We start from the raw sequence: 19778 nt of genomic DNA on the forward strand, positions 1-19778 counted from the left end.
CTATAGTAACTAAGAGAGCATGGTACTGGCATAAAAAGAGATTCATAGACCAATGAAACAGAATTGAGAACCCAGATATAAATCCATACATTTACAACCAACTCATCTTCTACAAAGCTGCCAAGAACATACAATGGAGAAAGGATAGTCTTTTTAATTTATGGTGCTGGTAAAACTGGATAATTATATGCATAAGAATGAAACTTGACCTCTACCCCTCACCACACACAAAAATCAAATCGAAATAGATTAAAGACATGAAAAAAACTGAGGAAATTCTTTAAGAGTTTTTTTGCATAAGGCCCCAAAAGCACAGGCAATCAAAGGAAAAATAGACAATTGGGATTACACCAAGCTAAAAAGCTTCTGCACAGCAAAGGATACAATCAACAAAATGAAGAGACGACCCACAGAAAGAGAGAAAATATTTGCAAACTACCCATCAAACAAGGGATTAATAACCAGAATATGTAAGAAACTCAAGCAACTCAGTTGCAAAAAAACCAAACAGTCTGATTTAAAAATAGGAAAAATTTAAGCAGATATTTCTTAAAAGAGGATATACAAATGGCTAATAGGCATATGAAAAAATGCTCAGCATCACTTATCAGAGTGCCCAATTCTTGCCATTATAAGAGTTCAGTTTCTAAGAATACCAAAGGTACAAGGTTGATGAGTTTTGTTATTGTGATTGTGGTATTAATATTAATATTAATATTAGTTTACTGTTGCTTTTGCAGTGTTAGATATCAGAAAGACATAAAAACAGGAGTTGACTGAAATTGCAAAAATACGTTCTACTCTTTGTTGTATTTGCTTTCCTGAGCCACATAGTCAATACTTGAAGGGAAACGCCTTGGAGAAATTTATTGTTTTGAGGGTGATGGGACTACAGAATAAGGAAGGTTAAAAAAGAGATGCAAGAAACTATACCAGACAGAGAGACAAGTTGTAGATTCCATCCCTGGAGGGAAACCAAAACAGAGCCCTAGAAGTCAGAGAGACAGCTCATCTCAGGGCATAGAGGCCAATTCTTGAAGGCAGGGCCAGGGAAAAGGTGACCATTTAATGATGAATGGCCCAGTCTGCCATCCTGACTTGACCTGGGAGAGTGGGCATGTGTGGGCAACCATGGAGAGATTTTTCTTCATCCTTTTCCCATTTGCAAACAACTTTTCTTGGATTACACATTAGTAATTCATAGTTCACTAAATATCATATTGGCATTTGATCCAATCCCCAACAATATTCATAATATGCAGCTTGAATCTCAGGGCTATTGGCAATACCTAATGTTCATTTTTCTCAATTGACCCAACATCCACTTTTGAATTAAGAAAAATGTTGCAAACAAAAGCAAGGACCCTTCCTAAAAGCAGTGCAGAAGGACATTCTCATGAGAATGAAAAAAAAAAAAAAATGGAAGCAAGACTTGGCTAATATCTGCTCTATGTCAGGTTATTTTAAAAGTGTTATTCTTGAGCATTTCAAATGAAGAGTTGCTTTTTACACAAGCTCTTTGAAAATTGTTCCTGAATTGTATCCAGTTGCTATTAATTTACCAGCCAGCTTTTTCACCTTTGTGTTAGTAAAAAACACTGAACATATTGAAGTATATGCTATTGCACTTGTCTATGTACAATTGCTGCAAAAATAAATTAATAAGGGACACAGTTTTTTTAGATTAAATATGTGTAGTGTTTCAGCCAATCATTCTAAAAGGATTTTATTTTTCAAAATTTGAAAACAAGTACATCCAGCCTTTTATTAGACTATCAATGAAAAAATTACATGATTTTTACATAAATACATAATTATAGAATATCACATAATAAACATAATAAACGTGATATTCTGCTACAACTAATGACATATAATCTACTACATAGCTTTCTTCAAACATTTCTGAAATGTAATGGGGTATAAATATATACACACATAAATCACATAAATAAATGAAAAAATAAATAATTAAATAGAAGTTAGCTATATAAGTGAATAAATAGCTAACACATATAAAAACAGATCATGCCTACCTGCTATGGAAAAACCAGGGCAGTAGTTTAGATTTTATTGCACTGCATGTGATTACAATAAATTGCATCTTAAGTGTACATAATATGCTTGAGGAGAACCAAGAAAGATTAGCTTTACTTATATGCAAAGCAGACCATAATGAGGGAAGACTCTGAATGTTCTAGAAGCCCCCTGTCCTCAAAGAATCATCCTCCTTTGGTGTTGGTACCTAAGATGCTATTATATGAGATTTGTTGCCTTGGTTAAGGGCGAGGTTTTATTTTTTAATGGTTTGCCCACACTATATTGATAATTTTTGCAAAGTAAATTGCACATAGTTAGCCAACATGTGCATGGTTAAACAATCAAATTGCATAAAAGGGTTTGTAATGAAAAGCAGCAAACCTGTGCACTGTCCTCATCTTGAAGGTCTAAACACAGGGAGAAGGAATTTTAACAGTTGCTCTTTTTAATTCTCTTGTTGTTTTCTTAGTAATAGATATTGACATCATTCCTGCTTATCTTATCAATGCTGACAATCTCCATGACGTTCTTACAATCATAACTGGTAATTTAGCTCAATCTTGCCACCACCTGTCCCAGCAGCTATATCAGGACTCCTGACCCACTGGCTGCCTCCACAGCCTTGGAATGTGATGGGTCATTCATTTGTCCATGGAGCTTCCACCTCTCCCTAATTTAGCCTCATTTCTCCTTCCTGACCATAGTCTTTCCAGCTGGGCAGTCACTCTCTTCAGCTGGAGCTGCCTCGGCATGTTTTCTAAGCTCTGTCTCCATTCAGCATTCCTCCATTCGCTTTCCCTTTCCCAGAAATAGACTAAGCTTGTCTCTGCCTCTTGTTCTATTCTGTTGTCTTCCTCCTATGGGCTTTATGCCAGTCATTCTTTACTACCACTTTAGTGGAAGGAAACAAACAGAGGGAGAAAGGAAGGGAAGAAGAGAAGATATATGTATTTTGAATGGGAATTCCAGGCAGAGGTTCTTAATGCAGGGCATGTATATTTTTCTAATGGTGGGTCCATGGATGAAATCAGTTTTCACGGAAGTCTGTGATATTCGAAAGGCTCTTTCCCCACACAGTTAAACTGCTTATAGTGGCCAAATAATCAAAAAGGGGAAAAAATCATTTACTTCATAATTTTTCAAAGTGTGGACTTCATATGCCCTACATCATCAATCACATAGGTTTCTTATTCCAAATACAGGTTCTTGGCCTTACTGAGAAATTACCCGGGCCTAACTGCCCTCCTCACTGCCTCCGGGCTAAATATTCATGCTTAACAAGCTCATAAGGTAATTTAATATTATAGATAACAGAAATACAGGTGATATATAATATTCACATACTTACTATACATAAATATGTAATATATATTATTTACAGGCAAAATTATAGATGATAGGCCTCCTATCAAAGTTTGGAAGAGATAGATATAACCTTAATAGCTGCCTATTTTAATAATATATTACATAACTGAAACTCTTGATTGTTCCCACTGAAATTTTGAAATATCTGTAAAGTTAAATATTTTTGCAAGCAGCATTTAAGAGCATCATCTATAAGATGTAGCATCGAGGGGGCTGAAATTTGCATTCAATGCCCATATATCACAACTTCTGTTTATTGCCACTTCCTCAAACTCCTTTCCACCACTCTACAAGTATAAATATCAGAAATGGAAATCGGGTTTCCATGATTTTTTTTAAACAAGCATTTTTTAACTGCTTCATATGATATTTTTCTCCTCCGGGTGTTTTCAAAATTGATTTATCGGTGGAAATATTTTCAGTTCCAGAATTGTGTTAGGTATTAAAGTCGGGCTAACAGGTCAGTTATTCCCAGGTACCTTCTATTTCATTTTCTCAATTATCCTAATGTTCTAAGCTGCTCAATCCTCAAACTGTCCATGCAGTAGTTTCCTTTCTAAAATGTAGCTGTTGAACAGAGAAAGAACAGTTCCAAAATGACAGCATAAAAATACAGAGGAATGATTTGTATAAAACTCTAATTGGCACTTTGTATGACATTTTAAAGGCATTAAGTATTTCAAACCCATTAAGAAAATTGTTATTATTGTACAAGTCACTTTAAAAGAATAAATTTACCCACCAGGCTGTTAAAGCCAAAGTATTTCTTTTGAACAGTGAATAATCCATAATGATGTCCTTATACTTTTATACTGTAATTAGAATTAATAACTTAAATGTTGCAAATATTGCTTCTAAATAGAACCACTGCTGTGTATTTTGTGAAGCTGCTCCTTCTTAGGGTTGGAGATCAGCTTTTTGGCAGCATGATTCATCTGCTGGCTATATGCTTTATTGTTCTTACTTATACAGGAAAGGATGAACAAAATTTTATAGGGCAATCTATAATCCTCACAAGTATTAAATTCTGTCAGTGTTTTTTTTCTTGCACATATATTTCCACTTCGTTGCAGCATTCTCATCTTCATTTTGAGTGCTTCTCTATTCTAGATGTATCAGCTACTAATTGAGCATTTAGCATTAAAACAGATGTGATATATACAGAAATGCATTCAAGAAAAGATCAAACCAGGAGGCTGCCAATCTGCAGTTGGACTTTAACCTGCTTGCTTTTAATAGCTCTTAAATATAGATCCCAATGTATAGGCTTGATGTGAATATCATTAAACCTTTCCCACTGTTCCCTTAAGCTTTGAATGTTCACCGATCTGTGAAGATAGCTGAATGGATAAATAAACTTAGACCTGGCAAATTAGAAAGATTTTAGAAATAGAGCTAATCTTGACTTTTTTTTTTAAAGCAAAGCTTTATTTTGCCTGATATATTTATTTTTTAAAACAAGAAGACAGAAATAAAGATAACACACATAAACTGACTAGCACTTTTTAAAAATGAATTAAAAAGTGGCGGGGTTATTAACATGTATCCTAGCCTGCTTGTCTTTCCACCTTCATTTCTCATTTGCTGGTAGTTGCATGAATTTTATTTGGCCTGAACCCCAGAGTGCAAAAGAGAGGCGATGAAGAGAGAAGGCACCAAGGGAGAGGGGCCTAAGGGCTGAGATATACGTTCCTGCCACTCACTTTAATCCATGTATTCTTTATCTGAACCTTCCTTTCAGTGAGTGTTCAGCTGTGTTCAATGTTGCCAAAAAGCAAGGAAGATGAACACTAAAAGGACTCGTTGGCTTAAGGCAACCAGAAGCCACTAGTGACCTTGTGAAATCAGGTCGTGTAGAAAGGTGAGGACACAGTTCAGACGTCTGCTGGGTGAGCCATGAAGCGGGAGGTTGGGAAGGTTAGGAATTGGAATTTAGCGGAAGTGGGCCAGTCTGTCAAGAAGCTCAGCAACCATCGCTAGAAGTGGAGCTCCTCAGGGCCCTGTTTACCAAGGAATCTCCTAGAGTTGTTCAGTGCACAACCTGAACAAACAGAAGCCAGGACCTAGTATTCATGTTGTTTATTCTTTGCAACACCTAACACAGAACATATCTGACATTGAGAGCTAATGAATGATCCCTGGATAAGTGAAAGAAAGAACATACACAAAGGAGGGAAGAAAAAATTTTTACGAAGAGTCTATTGATAAGAACCATGTTTATATTTTGAAGGTTATATAGAATTTTTGTTCAATTTTATTTTGAGAATTAGGCAGAGTTAGAAAGAAACACAGTAATAATGATAATACAGCCTTGTACTGGCGTGAAGACTGATGGCTTATAGAGTCCTTTTTTCAGATTCATTATCTATTTCTTCATGGAAAAGTGCATCATAGGACATTCAGGAAAGAATTGCAAATTAAAGAACATTAAAGTGCGGCTTGAAATAAAAATGTAGAAGAAGTTTTTAAAGTAGATTTCTAACTAATATTAACTCATGATGTTGTGTAACTAAAGAGAAAGACTAAATTACACCCAGAGTGGCCCTGGATCAGAATGGATAAGTAGAAGCACCGCATATATAGGCATTTATACATCATAAAATCATCCTGTTTCATCACAATTCCATGTGTATCTGAGCTGTGTACAGCTCGGGGTAGTAGTCTAGGCTTCCTATTTAAGGTTGCACCAGAGAGCAGAAATTTTAAGAATTCAGAGAAGAGATATAAAGATTATTAAAGACGAAAGAAATAGGATCTACTATAAAATGTTCAAATGGAACTTTGGTAAACCCTTATTCATTGTTTTAGAATTCACGATGAGTCACATAATATATCTGCATAAGGGGAAGGGCTGATTTTAATAATTTCAATTATAATTATCTTTAAGAAGAGAGGTTTAAATTTGGCTCCAAGCATAACACCAGATCTTCATCAAATACTCTTTGGTTTATCTAGTTCGGCCTCCCTGAAAGGAAAGGGCATTCTAACAAAATTTTGGAGTGGTTAGTGCCTGACTTTTTGCAGCAAGGACAGAATGAAAAGAAACGCGCCAACCCATTTAGACTAAGTAAGCAGCAGAGGAGTTCGTTTAAACAGAAAAAGTTATGGAATCTACTTCCCTGGAGAGTTTTTAAAATAGGCCAGGCACTCATCTCTCTGGGATGGTTTCAGCCTGCAGAGTAGCTAGCGGACAGCCCCAGGCCTTTTCAGGTTCCCTTCTACCTCTACCAGTGTGTAGGCTAAACAATATCCGAGAAGGCCTCTTTGGCAGGGCAAGCTACAGTCACCCAGGCTCATGTCTAACTATGATATTTTCTCACCGCATGGAATGATAATTATAGGAAGGAGGGTGAGGTCGGAAAGATTCCTCAACCACACTCTGTTGGCATTGCCAAAACAGGCACTCCCTCTGCCAGCATTGACTAAATGCAAGAGGGATGCCAGTTAGTACAGGATAATGGTGCTCGGTTGGATTTCATGTGTCCCGTTGTCTTACGGTGTGTGGTACGTGTGTGTCTGAAAACAGGGTAAGTAAAATGAATTGGAAAGAAAATTCAGTTAAAAATTAGGAAAACAAATGGGGAAAGAACCTGCATATTGTCTTGAGGTTAGACTCTAAATCAAGCATTCGATCCTAACATTTAGCATTTGATTTGAAAGGTTCCTTTTGGGTCAGAGGCCTATCCTATCCAGGATTGCGGTCTGTTGTGAGCAGATGGGGTTTCCCTCTTAGAAAATGAGCTTGGTTCCAGTTTCCTAGAGCCTTTGGGTAATGGCTGGTTGCTCACAAGAGCTGAGGAGACAGCATAGCTGACAGGCACAGTCAGAGGCAGCTTTAAATATCACGTACCCCATCATTTGGTGGGTAGGTGTGTTGTCGCTAACTGTGCTGCCACTTCAACAAAGAAAGTGGTGAGTTGCCAAAAAACAAGCATGCTCCATCTTAAGCATTAGGCTGAATTCTTTTTAGAGAAGTGTTTTTTAATGAAGAATTTTATCCTAAAATATTTTCCAAATTTACTTATCCAACGAAAGTAATTTAAGCATTGTAGCAAGTAACTAGAATCTGCAGAATGAGAACAACTTTCTCTCACAAAAATCAATCTTCTTTATTCATCAAGTGGTCTCTGGGGCCCTGTGTGGGGTGGGGACTTTGCCAATGCCACGATTATGCAGGCTGCTCAGAGAGACACTGGACCTGGCAACCTACTGCCCAGCTAATTTACAACCAGGTGACAGGTGGTGAAACTATGATTTTGATCTTTTTAAATGGTTCTTTCCTTCCCATAAATGCTGCTTTTTGGAAAGGTCACTTTAGTTTTCTTTAGGAAAATGAGCCTTTTCTTCCTCTCCCAAATGCTAAGTTGATGCCCTTCCCCAGAAGTCTTCTTATTAATTGAGTTGGCCTGAAGGTCATCAACTATAATCAATATGAAGAGTTGCTGCAAGGTGCTAATTGACACTCCCAAAGAGGAATAGTGTCAACAATCAATAAAGAGGACAGAGCACTGGTAGATTTATGGCTTTGATTTTGAAAAGGTGTAGGAATGCCCTGTGATGTTTCCCCACCCCCCCCAACCCCGTACTCCTTTTGAATGTTAATGCTTTCTTGAAGATGATTTCAGACACACTGCTAGGATACTGCCTCTACTCGCTGAAGCAGAATCCTCTGAAGAGTTGCTGAGGCAGAACTGAAATCATGGCTCACCTCAAAGAAGCAGCAGTATTGGCCGTTAATGATGCCTCACACAGAAAGACGGTGCTCCTTTAACTCGGGGTTTTAATGGGAAGTTTCTAAGCCTGAAACAACAGCTTTAGACCTGGGGTGTGCCATCAGCTGCCTTGCAGCTACCACTGTCTGCTGCTTTCACACAGCGTGGTCGGGAAGAATGGAAACTAAAGAGGCTCGTAACTACCTGTAACTGTTCCACCAGGAAACGGATCAAATGTTTGTTCAGCCAGAGCCAGGTACTTGACCCAACCTGTATCTTTGACGGGCTAATTAAATGCTTTTCTCTAACTTTACAATGGATGCATGAGCAATCATCGCATACATGCCTTTCGGATCATAGTTCTGAATTTAGATCTAGCTGTTAGATAAGTCTAATTAAACAGTTGCTAGATAAAGTTAAGAAGAGAGGGGGTAAAATGTAATGATGCCTTTATTTTTAAAGCATGGTTAAGTTTATAATGTTATTGATACTGGATGAAGAAGTAGTAAAACAGGCTTTTTTTTCCTTCCTAAGCTGCAGTAATTTATATCTGAAAGCTGTTTGCTCATTATCGTATTTTTTTTCAGTCACCTAAAACGTCCAACCTTCCAAAATGTAACAAGGATGTTCTGATTTGTTTACAAAGGATCACAACTCAACCACTCGTATTGACAGCGTTGACTGTCCCTGGCTGATAAGCTGTGTGCAGCACTAGCCTTTTGAGGTATCAGCAAGTAGCCGTTTTCACTATGAAACACACAAAGAAAGACAAAGAAAACCAGGTGGAACAGTAGGGCTTATTATTTGAAGTAAAAAGTTCCAGTTTGCTAAGGGTGCCTTCTGATACCACCGATTCCTGACTAGGCACCCTCATGGTGTTTTCTGATGTTCGCAGCTAGGCAGTAGCCTTGCCCTGCAGTCCCTTAAAAATTCCTCAAGCAGATATTAGGAGGAAGATGAAGATGGGGAAGAAGTAAAGCTGAGATTGGGGCTGAGGCTGAAGAGAAAGGTCTGCTGACCCAGAGCTTACAAGCAGCAGTGAGTTGAGAATAACAGGGTCCACTCCCAGCCCAAGCAGACGTTTCTGCAGGCTGACTTTGCAGGAACAAGCAGAGAACAGACTTCCCAGTGCAGCAGTGGGGGCTGGCAACAGTTCTGAAACTGCCTGTTGACATCTGTAGCTGAAGATGTCATGTTTATAAAATCATTGTTCGTAGGCTTTCTAGTAGACTTGAGTCTATGTTTTGAGAGTATAAAATAATATTTACCCTTAGCTCCCCTTTGAATTTTGAAGCATCAGGGCTATTGTATTGGAACAGGAGGGCTGTACTTGGAAAAAAATATATAGATGTTGCCGTGTATTTATATGAGCCAAAAACAAGGGGAGTGGGAGGATTTAAAATCTGTGAAACACCTAGAAAGAGCCAGGAACTCTTTACCTGAAGTTCTTTGCTGGTAAACAAGAGGGCCATGAATTCTTTGAATTTATATGAAATATTTTGTATCTTTGTGTGTATATCCTGAATGCAAGTTACTGTTCACTAGAATAATACACAGAATTTCTAAAAGATTTGTAGGGGAATAATATTTGCTTATGTGGTGATTCCGTTGCTTAGATAACGAGGTGGCTTATACAGATGGCTCACAGTTGTGGTGGGAATGGATAATAGGATCATTTGGGAGATTTACACATCTAGGGTGGGTGAGTGGGTTGGAGAATGAAATGTACTTTGAGAGACTACAGTTATACAAACAGGAATGCAGCCCAGGCTTCCTTTAGTGCTAAAAGTAGAGAGGGATTCTATTTAGGCTCAGTATCAGGATGTGTATTACTTGAATCATTCAAAGCCTTGTTAACATTTCCACAGTTAACTTCAGAACTGTTGCAGAATAATGCAGCATTTTGAGTAAGTTTGTCTCTGTCAGTCTCTGCAAATTCAGTCCTGCCTAGCTAGACAATTCCGTTCCTGTTAAAGTCTAAAGATTGGTCTCACTAGTCTGCCAGATAAATATAAATAAGGTTCATAGTATATCTTTGCAGGATAAAGTGTCCTGTCTATCACACGTGAATGGAAACTGGACAAGCCCACGAGTGTCCTTGCTCAATGGATGGGCTATTTTGACACCTACTTTTGAAACCACGTCAAGTCATGTAACTAGGTTTCTGATCCAGAAGTTTTAAAAATTAGGTACTGCAATTATGCGGTTTAGGAGTATTTGAAATACAGACAGCATTGCTTCACTGCGCCCTATAGGCCATTAACACCTGAGGGATAACACCTTCAATTCATTCCAACATGCCAGTGAAAAACTTGGGATCTAACATCCTTTGGCGGTGGGGTGGTAGGGGGTGGTGCTACCTTTTTGGTAACTGATTTTTGTAATTCTGGGCAGTTTATTTATAATTTTCATGCCTTAGTGTGCTTGATCACATAATAGAAATGAAAAATAAACATCATTTTGCACAAAAATGGTGTAAAAAGAAAACACTCATTCATCCCCACCTATTTATCAAACCCCTACTATGTGCCAGGCAGGACTACACAGGTACTGCAACTATTAATATGATCATTGCACCCTATTGCAAAAGGGTGGGCTCTTGAGTTGATGACCTGTACAATCAAGTCCCTGTGTGTGGCTCCACAGAACAAGGTGTCCAATGCACTTAAGTAATTCTGTCACTGTCACTTAAAAAAAAAAAGAAAAGAAACATGTCATTGCTCTAAGATATATTTTCTTCAGAGAAAGTATTTTTTCCTTACTGTGAAATTGTATAATGAGATGCTAATGAAATAAAATGTCCAAGGGATCCAAGCCTGAGAAGGGTACATGTTGACATTAATAGTTTTCGTGTAAGACATTTGGATTCAGGATATTTTAAATGGCTGCCCTTCCCCACCAAAAAGTAGATTAGGTAAGAAAGAATGACCTCTTAAATAAAAGGGTAACTGTCGATCTCTGGCTGATTTTTATATTTCAGATTCCACCCATCAACACGGAGGCCAAGGAAAATTTAATGAGCCAAATAACTTATGGCTCTTCAAATTACAAGATCTGTGGGTTTTAAAGTGTCATTGTGACTTGAACTAGCTGTGGTTCTTTCAAACAAGACTTACTTCAAATGTGATGGTCCAGCACCTCAGTCCGGCTTGATGACTTCTGCTTTTGTTTTTCCTCTCTGCATCAGTTAGCTGGCACCTCGGATTTTGAATTCAGTTCCCTGCACTGTAAGGGGTTGAAGATTTGATTTAACCTATATTTAAAGAGGCAATGATCCCAGAACAGCAAATAATTCCTCAAGGAGCTTATTGTATAATAAGGAGGAGATAAACACTGTCAAGACTTGCACTGTAATCAGTGCTGCCACAGAGTACAGGTGATGTCTCTGGAGATGGAGTAAAAAACACCCCATCCTTGGTGAAGGGAGACAAAGAAGGCCCCACCGAGAAGGGGGTATTCGGTGTGAACCCTAAGGGAGGGAGAGATGGAAAGAAGGAGAGGAAAGATGCTTGCCTCATAGTGCTTGCCTCCTCTCCTCTCCACAGATGGAAAGAAGGAGAGGAGGCAAGTATTATGAGGTAGGAAACCTGGAGGCGTTAGAGCACAGCAGGTATTGGATCAAGCTGAAAAACAGACAAAATGAGGACATTCTCCACGGGTGTCCACAGATTCAGTTACGTGGAAGTTTATTCTGATCAACACGTTGGCCATTTTACTGAGAACTAAATGTGATTTGGTGTTGGCTCCTTTCTAAACTTATAAAAATAAAACTCAGATCTTAAAAATTCCATTGTCAGCATAGGTCCTAATCTGTGGTCCAGAAAACATCTGGGCATCAGGCCCACAAGGGGGTTAATGGGCTGTGGACACTGGGATGCAAAGGTTTTCTGAGGGGAAGAGTGGTGAGATCTGGGCTTAAAAAGATGAATCGAGATGCAGTGTGTAGGAAGTATGGGTAAGGGATGAGGTACGCCACTTTGAAAATTACTAAAACTAAAGCAAGTGGCTAAGAGTGTGAATGACCCTGGCTGCAATGACTGCGCCCGCTGGGCTTCATAAGTAATTATGGGTATCTTCTGTGTTTGTCAGTATCACAAGGGAGCTTGACTCGAGCAAGGGAATGTATTATATGACTTTTGAAAAGGGTATCTTTTAATTAAGGTTTTCTTTAATTTTTCAGTATTAAAATTAGACTTTATTTCTGGAGCACCCACAAATGGACCTGACAAAGGGAAGACACAGATGTACTGCATGATGAGGAAAGCCTATCAGGATTAAAATATGGCTGTGAGTAACTGTGGTCTTTCTTTATACTTAAAATAGCTGCCATGTGTTATTATGAAGGCTTCTGATGGTGGTATCAAAATCCTTTGAAATAATAGACTTGCACAGATTTCCCTGGTCATCTAAAAGAAAGATGTCATTGTTCAGTTAAAAGCAACCTTGCACATTTTCTAAGAATCATTTTTACCAAAAAGGGACATTTTACTGCGAGACAGACATTTAAAAAATTTACATGTCTTGAGATATTTTTGTATTGTGGTAGCAAAATGATTACATTTATTTCTTTTTCTCCACCTTATAATAGCTGATGCTTCCTTCAACTTATACATGCTGTTGGAGCTTTCTAAATTGGTAAATTATTGATTAGCTGATTGCAGGTTTAAAATCAAGCAGACTCTTCCAGGGATTTCAATCAGTCCTGGGCAAAATTGTGAATTAGTCAGCATTGGTTTCTGGATCTCTTTATCCCTTTAGCAACCACTTCCTGATTGTCTCTACCCACCATCCCTCATCCCTTCCCTAGGGCTCTCCAGTGGGCCCCCTGTTCACACCGCCATGCCTGTCTTCCTGTCCTGTCCAGGAGTCCCTCATTCCCAGCAAGGTCTTCCTTCAATCACCTTTCTACTTACCACACTTTCCCCTCCTTCAGGTGGGAACAGTCCTCACAAATTCCTGCTAGCACATTAATGTGCCACTTTCCTAGGTAAAATATTGCAATTTAATAGGAGACGTTGACACTTTGACCAAAAGCAGTTATTTTTATAGGAACTTGGGCACCACAGTGTGCTGGGGGAGGAGAGGTTTACAACTCCCAATGTGCTACAGAGTTTTAAAAATTCTTTCACCTCTATTTGCTCATAATTTGGTATATCAGAAAGGTTTGGTGATGAAGACATTGGAGAATACACATATTTATATTTTAGGAGGCTTCTCAATGCAAAGAGGGCTAACCTTTCCTTTGTACCTTGCCTTTTAATCAGTAGAGGATGGTAAAACTTCAAATTAAAACTGATTTTAAAAATCATTCTAACACTTGGCATCCTTGTGCAGAATCTGAGTCCCAGAGTCATTCCTAGGGTGATTGAAGAGGCAGATATGGCAGATAATCTGAATCAGGATGACTAAGTTATTTGCTGGAGTTTCTGGAATGGTTGCCTACCACTGCAGCCCCCAAATGAATGGTTTGCTTGCTCTAAATCCTGGGTTGTGGGTGAAGCCTAGAAAGTATGAGAGTTGATCCAGGAGAGAAGGATTTGACATTTTCCCTGTATGGAAGAGAAGGCTGGGGAAGACTACTCCTGGGGTCACAATGTTGCTCATCAAGTGGAGACCCCCGGTGGGATGGGAGGGACTGAGCAAGATATCACCGTCCTAGTCAGCCTTCTTGTGCTGAGGAGGTCATTCTCAAGGACTCAAAAGGTTCTCTATCTAGTTCTTACCTGATTTTTTGGATTTCACAGATCCAGAAATCCTTACGTCAGTTATACAGTTAATGGTCTTTTCTCTTCTTACATTTCCTTTTTGGATTATGTGGTGTTTTCCTAAAGAACTTTCTGAAAATGGCCAGGCATGGTGCCTCATGCCTGTAATCCCAGCACTTTGGGAGGCTGAGGTGGGCGGATCACCTGAGGTCAGGAGTTCAAGACCAGCCTGACCAACATGGAGAAACCCCGTCTCTACTAAAAAATACAAAATTAGCTGGGCATGGTGGTGCATGCCTGTAATCCCAGCTACTAGGGAGGCTGAGGCAGGAGAATCACTTGAACCTGGGAAGCGGAGGTTGCGGTGAGCTGAGATCGCGCCATTGCCCTCCACCTTGGGCAACAAGAGCAAAACTCCGTCTCAAAATAAAAAAAAGAACTTTCTGAAAATGCATACCTGTCTCAGCTCTGTTGAGAATGGACAAAGAACAGGACTCTGGCCTCATTTGGACTGGATGGAAAAAGGACACAGAATGAGATTCTGATAATCCCTAAAGGAGAGCAGGAATCAAAGTGAGAGGATCCTCAGTAGGATATGAAAAAGCAAGGAGTATGTCAGGGATGGACTCAGCATCTGCTCCTCTGTCATCAGTGGGCTTTCCTTTGGCCCAGCCCTTGGAGAATTTTATATTTCGTATGATTAAGTATAGTTTGAATATTTTTGGTGGACACAGGTGGCCCTGGTCTGATGTGCTGAGGAGACCTGCATTGGAGGCTCTGGCCTCCCTTCCTGCCCCTCCCTTCCTGGCCCACAAGGAATTAATACCCAAGGCTAGGAGGGTGCTTAGAAACAAGCAAACCAAAACAAAACCCAGTGCATTAATATCCTCTGAATTCCTAAAGAGCTTATTTATTAAAAATGCAGTCAAATTTTTATCCCTATCTTACTTCCAAACAAACATGAATTATAAATGAGTTTTGCAACTTTTATAGCCTTTAAAAAAATTCAAAGTGATAGAGCTGCAAAAATGATGCATTACCCAACTGGTAACTCCTTCCCCCCAGATCCTGGCTGTGATCCCCCTTATAAATTGTTTTTTAAACTGTAATTTTATAAACTTTGAAGTGTCAATATAATGCAAACTGTTATGCTATGATTACTAATGCTGTACTTGAAGGCAATGATTATAGGTTAACTGAAGAAACATTGTATGGATGCTTTAGGTCACATATTCTATTTTTATTTGGTTATTTTCATTGAGCAAAATTTATTTTGTGTCCATGTTAATTTCCATAGCTAATTACTGTGCTCTGTAATTTTTATTATAAATAAATTCATAATAAATATTATTTAATGTTCTATATAGTAGTGTCTAATGTATATACTTTTATTTACAATGTGATTTAAGTAGATTTAGTTCAGTATCTGAAGCTTTTAATGACCTCTGTGTATACTTGTCATGTATATACTTGTATATTTATATGGTAATATGCACTTGTATATTTATACAGTAATATCTACATATCTAAGTTTTTCCACCAGTAAAATTAAAATAGTGTTAGCTTGTCCTTTTCCTTCTCTTCCTCTCTACTGAATAGTCTTAAATAGTAGGAAGCCACTCTAAGGAAAACTGTCCTTTTGAAAATATGCATCGATCAATTCCTTTCTCTTGGCTTAATTCTCTAGGTGCTTCCCAGGGTCAAGTATTGAATCTGGTCTTTGTTTTCTGAGGAAAAAAGTAAAAGCAGCAGTAACTTGATAGTTTGGGAGACTGAGATACCTCCGTTCTCCCTTGGCTCAGGCAGTAGAAAGGAAAGGAGACGCAGCATAGCTCCCTTAGTTGTGTCTTAGGTGAAGCAACACTTGGCTTTGTTGTTTTTCTTTTTTGTATACTTTTCAAAGGGTTTTCACAGCTCTTCATCCTTATTACAGCACCATGAAAGATGCAGGCATTGCTACTTGCATTTTTACAGCTTGGTGACCTCTCCAAGGTCCCACACCTATTTTGCAGTAGAGCGGAGCCCGGAGCCCAGAACTCAATGCTCCTGGAGAAGGTTTCTATTTTCAGCACCTTTTCCAGCCTCAGTTTCCTTGCACTGGGGCTAAAGAGATCCCTGCTTTCATGAAGCTTGCAGTAAAGTGGCTAACGTGTTTCAAGTTTAGCCACTGTGCTGACACATAGCTGAGGCTCCCTCAATGGCGCTATCATAAGAACAATGTGAGAGTAATATTAGTGGAGCAGAGCTGGAGGAGACTTGGCAGGGGAGGCTGGGTTCAGATGTCAAGTTGACAGTACACCCTGAGGTCAATATTACTGTGCACATTTCTCATCTTCTGTATTATAGTTGTATTCCCTGTCCATCCCTCCTAGCCCCAGGTGGCTCTTCTGAGAACAAACTGGTAATTTCATGCAAGAGTAAAATATCTTTCCCGATAATTATACAGAATTGAGCATCTCTGGTGAAAAAGAAAGCTGGTTTACAGATTTCTTTTTCTGTCTGAAAAATATGACTGTGAACCTAAAAAAATAAGGCTGCTATTTTATAGGTATTCCTTTCCCTTCCTTTTTCCCTGCAGATAACTCAGCCTCTCCAGAGTGCAGCCACCATGACCTCCGCAGATTGATGATGGAAGAAAAGAAAACCAGGATATCCTGTGCTCTGGCTTCCCTGGACCATGGATGGAGGACAGCCCATCCCTTCATCCCTAGTGCCGCTTGGGAACGTATCAGCAGATTCTAGCATGTCCCTGGAGCAGAAAACGACATTCGTTTTTGTGATTTTGTTGTTTATTTTCTTGGGCATTCTCATTGTCCGGTGCTTCCGGATTCTTTTGGATCCATATCGAAGCATGCCAACCTCTACCTGGGCTGATGGACTTGAAGGCCTGGAGAAAGGGCAGTTCGACCATGCCCTTGCTTAGGAGGGATGGCGTGGGATCTCCTCCTGAGGAGATGAAGTGCTTTGTGTCTTGGCGAGGATTCCCTTTATTTAGTGTTCTCAACAAATCAAATTTAAACAATATTTGGTCCCAGGACCATAATCCATTATTCCATAAATATGCAGTTGAGTTAAAGACATTTGAGGATGATGGAAATGGACATTTATATAACTAATCCAACATAAGAAGGTTTAAATTTTTATGTTTGCTCAATGAATGAGTACTCTTAAAATTGTGTGATTGTGAAACCAAGAGCATTAATACTGACATAGATTTGCTATCAAACAAAACACCACCTGATCTGACTAAAGAATAAAAGACTAGAAAGGATCTCATATGAATCTGGTGACAAGGCCAGGAAGAGATTTCCTTGCTCTAATTATGTCTATATTTGTTTTATTTCATGGACACCTATCTGGGTCCTGAGCAGAATGAGGAAGATTGTGCTGAATGGACCCAAAGTAGTTCCTTGTTTTCTCCTAAAGCAGGGAGCATTGGGAAGCAATGGGAAAGCTTAAAAGAGATGATTCTGTCCTTGGTGAATGTGAATGAGAATAGCGTTTTGTTTTTCAAGTAAAACTTAATTCAAAGGCTACAGAGTTTTAAAAACTATTTACCAAGCCAACTACATTATATGTATTCATATTAATAACATGTATAGAGGTAGCTATACATTACTTGAATTTACATGTTACACAAATGATTTAAATAATAGGTTGCAAGTGCAGCTTCAAGTTTTTTTTTTAATGAAAAGTTAATTGTTTAGAGGAGAAGACTTTTATAGTCTTCAGAGGAATGTGTATTTATGATTGTATATAGTCACCAAATAAAACTTTTCAAGAAACAGAACTGCTTCCTCTCTTATTTCACCAGAACAAATGCACTGAGGGTGCTACCTGGTATTGAGTGCTGAGGCTTAACATTTTTCCAAGAGAGGAGAAAAGAGCTAACAGCATGAAAGCTCATCTAATTCATCCCTCTCCCATTTCAAGAAGAGCTCCTATAAATTGTCCTGCACAGATAAAACCGATAGTTTTTAAGACCACCAAAAAGGGAGATGTAAATACCTCTTATTCCAACTTTTGTTGGAAGAAAAAGCTTGTATCTAAACCAACCCTGCAGATAACTCAGCCTAAACCAACCCTGTTAGGCTGCATTTATAATCTATGTCTTCTAGTTTTCTCCTCAGCTAGCCATTACCTTTTTTAATTAAAAAAGCACACTTCTTTAACCTATTAATTATGAGATTTTCTTTTTCTTTCAAATGTACTGTGTCATGTGTGTCCTCATTAATTTTTTTGTATTTTTGTTGGAGTCTATTCAAACCCACTCATGTATTTATGGAGCTCCTGCTTTGAGCCTGGAATTGCTAGCACTAGAAAGACAGAAAATAGACAGGGCCAGTTCTTAATGTTGAATACTTTTCTACCTTGTTGGATGGAGAACACATTTAAAAAGGCTTATAACTGAATCATTGTTCAAATGACTAACATGGACCTGATGGTTCCCACATCATCAGAATCAACTGGGGAGGTTAATATGTGTGCTAATTTTTATTATTTTTTTACTTTCTATTTTTTTTATTTTTTTAAGAGATGGGGTCTTGCTCTTTCACCCACTGGAGTGCAGTGGCACAATAGCTAATTTTCATTATAAAAGTTGTACATCATCATGGTAAAAAATTTATTATACAATATGGAAAAATATAAACAGCACTGGTCAAAATTCTACCAGCTTAGGTCACCCTAACTCCTAACTCCAATTTTTCCTGGGTAGTTTATTGACAATGGACATTATTACAGCCTTTCGTCCCTACGGGTTGATTCTGTAGAGTTGGGTTAGTAAACAAATGCTCGAAGACATAAAACATGAGGAAAGATGAATGTAGCCAAAATAATTAAGGAAATGTCTAGGAGACAATGGCTCAGGTATAATTGTGCACGTTTCAGTGCTTGGCATAAAGTTTAATGCAATGTAAGTTATTATTATGAAATAAATTAGATCTTGACCTGAGAGGATGGAGGTAGTTTAGATATGTGTAAAGGAAAGGAAGAGGGAAAACCATAGAATAAGGAAACAGAGGTACGGGTGTGGGGCCCGAAGGCAGGAGTGCAGCCTGGCTGGAGTAGAGAGTTGGAGGGGCAGCTGCAACTCCTATGTGAAGGACAAAGGCAGAGCTGGACCTCAGAGGATCCTAAACGGAAAAATCAAGGGTGGGAGTCACCGTAGATTCACGAGGAAAAAAATGAACTAAGGAGTGGTGTGTCAGTTCCAGCTTCCGCGCCCTTCCTCAGGGCAACACTAGGATCCGCTTCTGTAGTGGGAGCACACTGAAATAGCCACCTGCCCCCTTAGAGGCCTTTGAGCACGGGCATTGCCCACAAGCGCCACAGGGCCTCCCAAAGCCTGCCCTTCTTTCACTCCTCCCTTTATTTCCCACTCTATTTTTGTTTTCCCTTCTCAGATTACTGCTCCTTGTTCAACCTCCCCTCACTGGCTCTCCTGCCTCCTCACTTGTCCAGAGCAAGAGTACCATAACAAGTGAAAGAACACTTTGGGCTATTCACAGTAAATTGATCCCCCCTGTAAGAAGTGCTAACTCTCTGTTTTAATTACTCTGGGCTTCTTGGGGTGAACAACTTATTCTCAAAAGGTCACATAAGCCCTCTCTTTCCCGGCTTTCTGGCTAAAGGAGTTACAGGGCAGCACTTTGCCTATCTTACAAGATATTTACAATGAGTGCAGCTGGCCTTTATGGAGTATATCTGCATCCCAGGATGGGGGGAAGAAACCCTGGACTTTCCCAAGGTCACTCTGTAGAATAGACCTGCCTTTTGATTCAGAAAAATGTGCAACCTCATTCTTAGCCTGAGCTTGGAATCACAACCCTATGTTTTATTCCCCCAGAGATCCCAAGTTCTAGATAAACATTTCTCCCTCCAAGAGACCTTTTAAAATATTTTAAACACTGTGTAAAGCAAGTTTAACTTAGGTGCGAAGGAGCCTAATTTGACT

The 19778-nt window shown here is 39.0% G+C and overlaps 1 protein-coding gene across 1 annotated transcript; it reads left to right on the plus strand.

Annotated features, from left to right (window-relative positions):
• Nucleotides 1–12297: 12297 nt before the first annotated feature.
• Nucleotides 12298–17609, plus strand: CTXN3 (cortexin 3). The gene is made up of 2 exons (XM_002815840.5): nt 12298–12404; nt 16401–17609. The coding sequence occupies exon 2, from the start codon at nt 16500–16502 to the stop codon at nt 16743–16745; it is 246 nt and encodes an 81-aa protein (XP_002815886.1). The 5' UTR covers nt 12298–12404; nt 16401–16499; the 3' UTR covers nt 16746–17609.
• Nucleotides 17610–19778: the final 2169 nt, after the last annotated feature.

The sequence above is a fragment of the Pongo abelii genome, chromosome 4, assembly GCF_028885655.2.
Source record: "Pongo abelii isolate AG06213 chromosome 4, NHGRI_mPonAbe1-v2.0_pri, whole genome shotgun sequence".
In the NCBI taxonomy this organism is placed as follows: domain Eukaryota; kingdom Metazoa; phylum Chordata; class Mammalia; order Primates; family Hominidae; genus Pongo; species Pongo abelii.

Coding starts and splice junctions, on each gene's coding strand:
- CTXN3 (XM_002815840.5), top strand. CDS start 16,500: ATGGATGGAGGACAGCCCATCCCTTCATCCCTAGTGCCGCTTGGGAAC.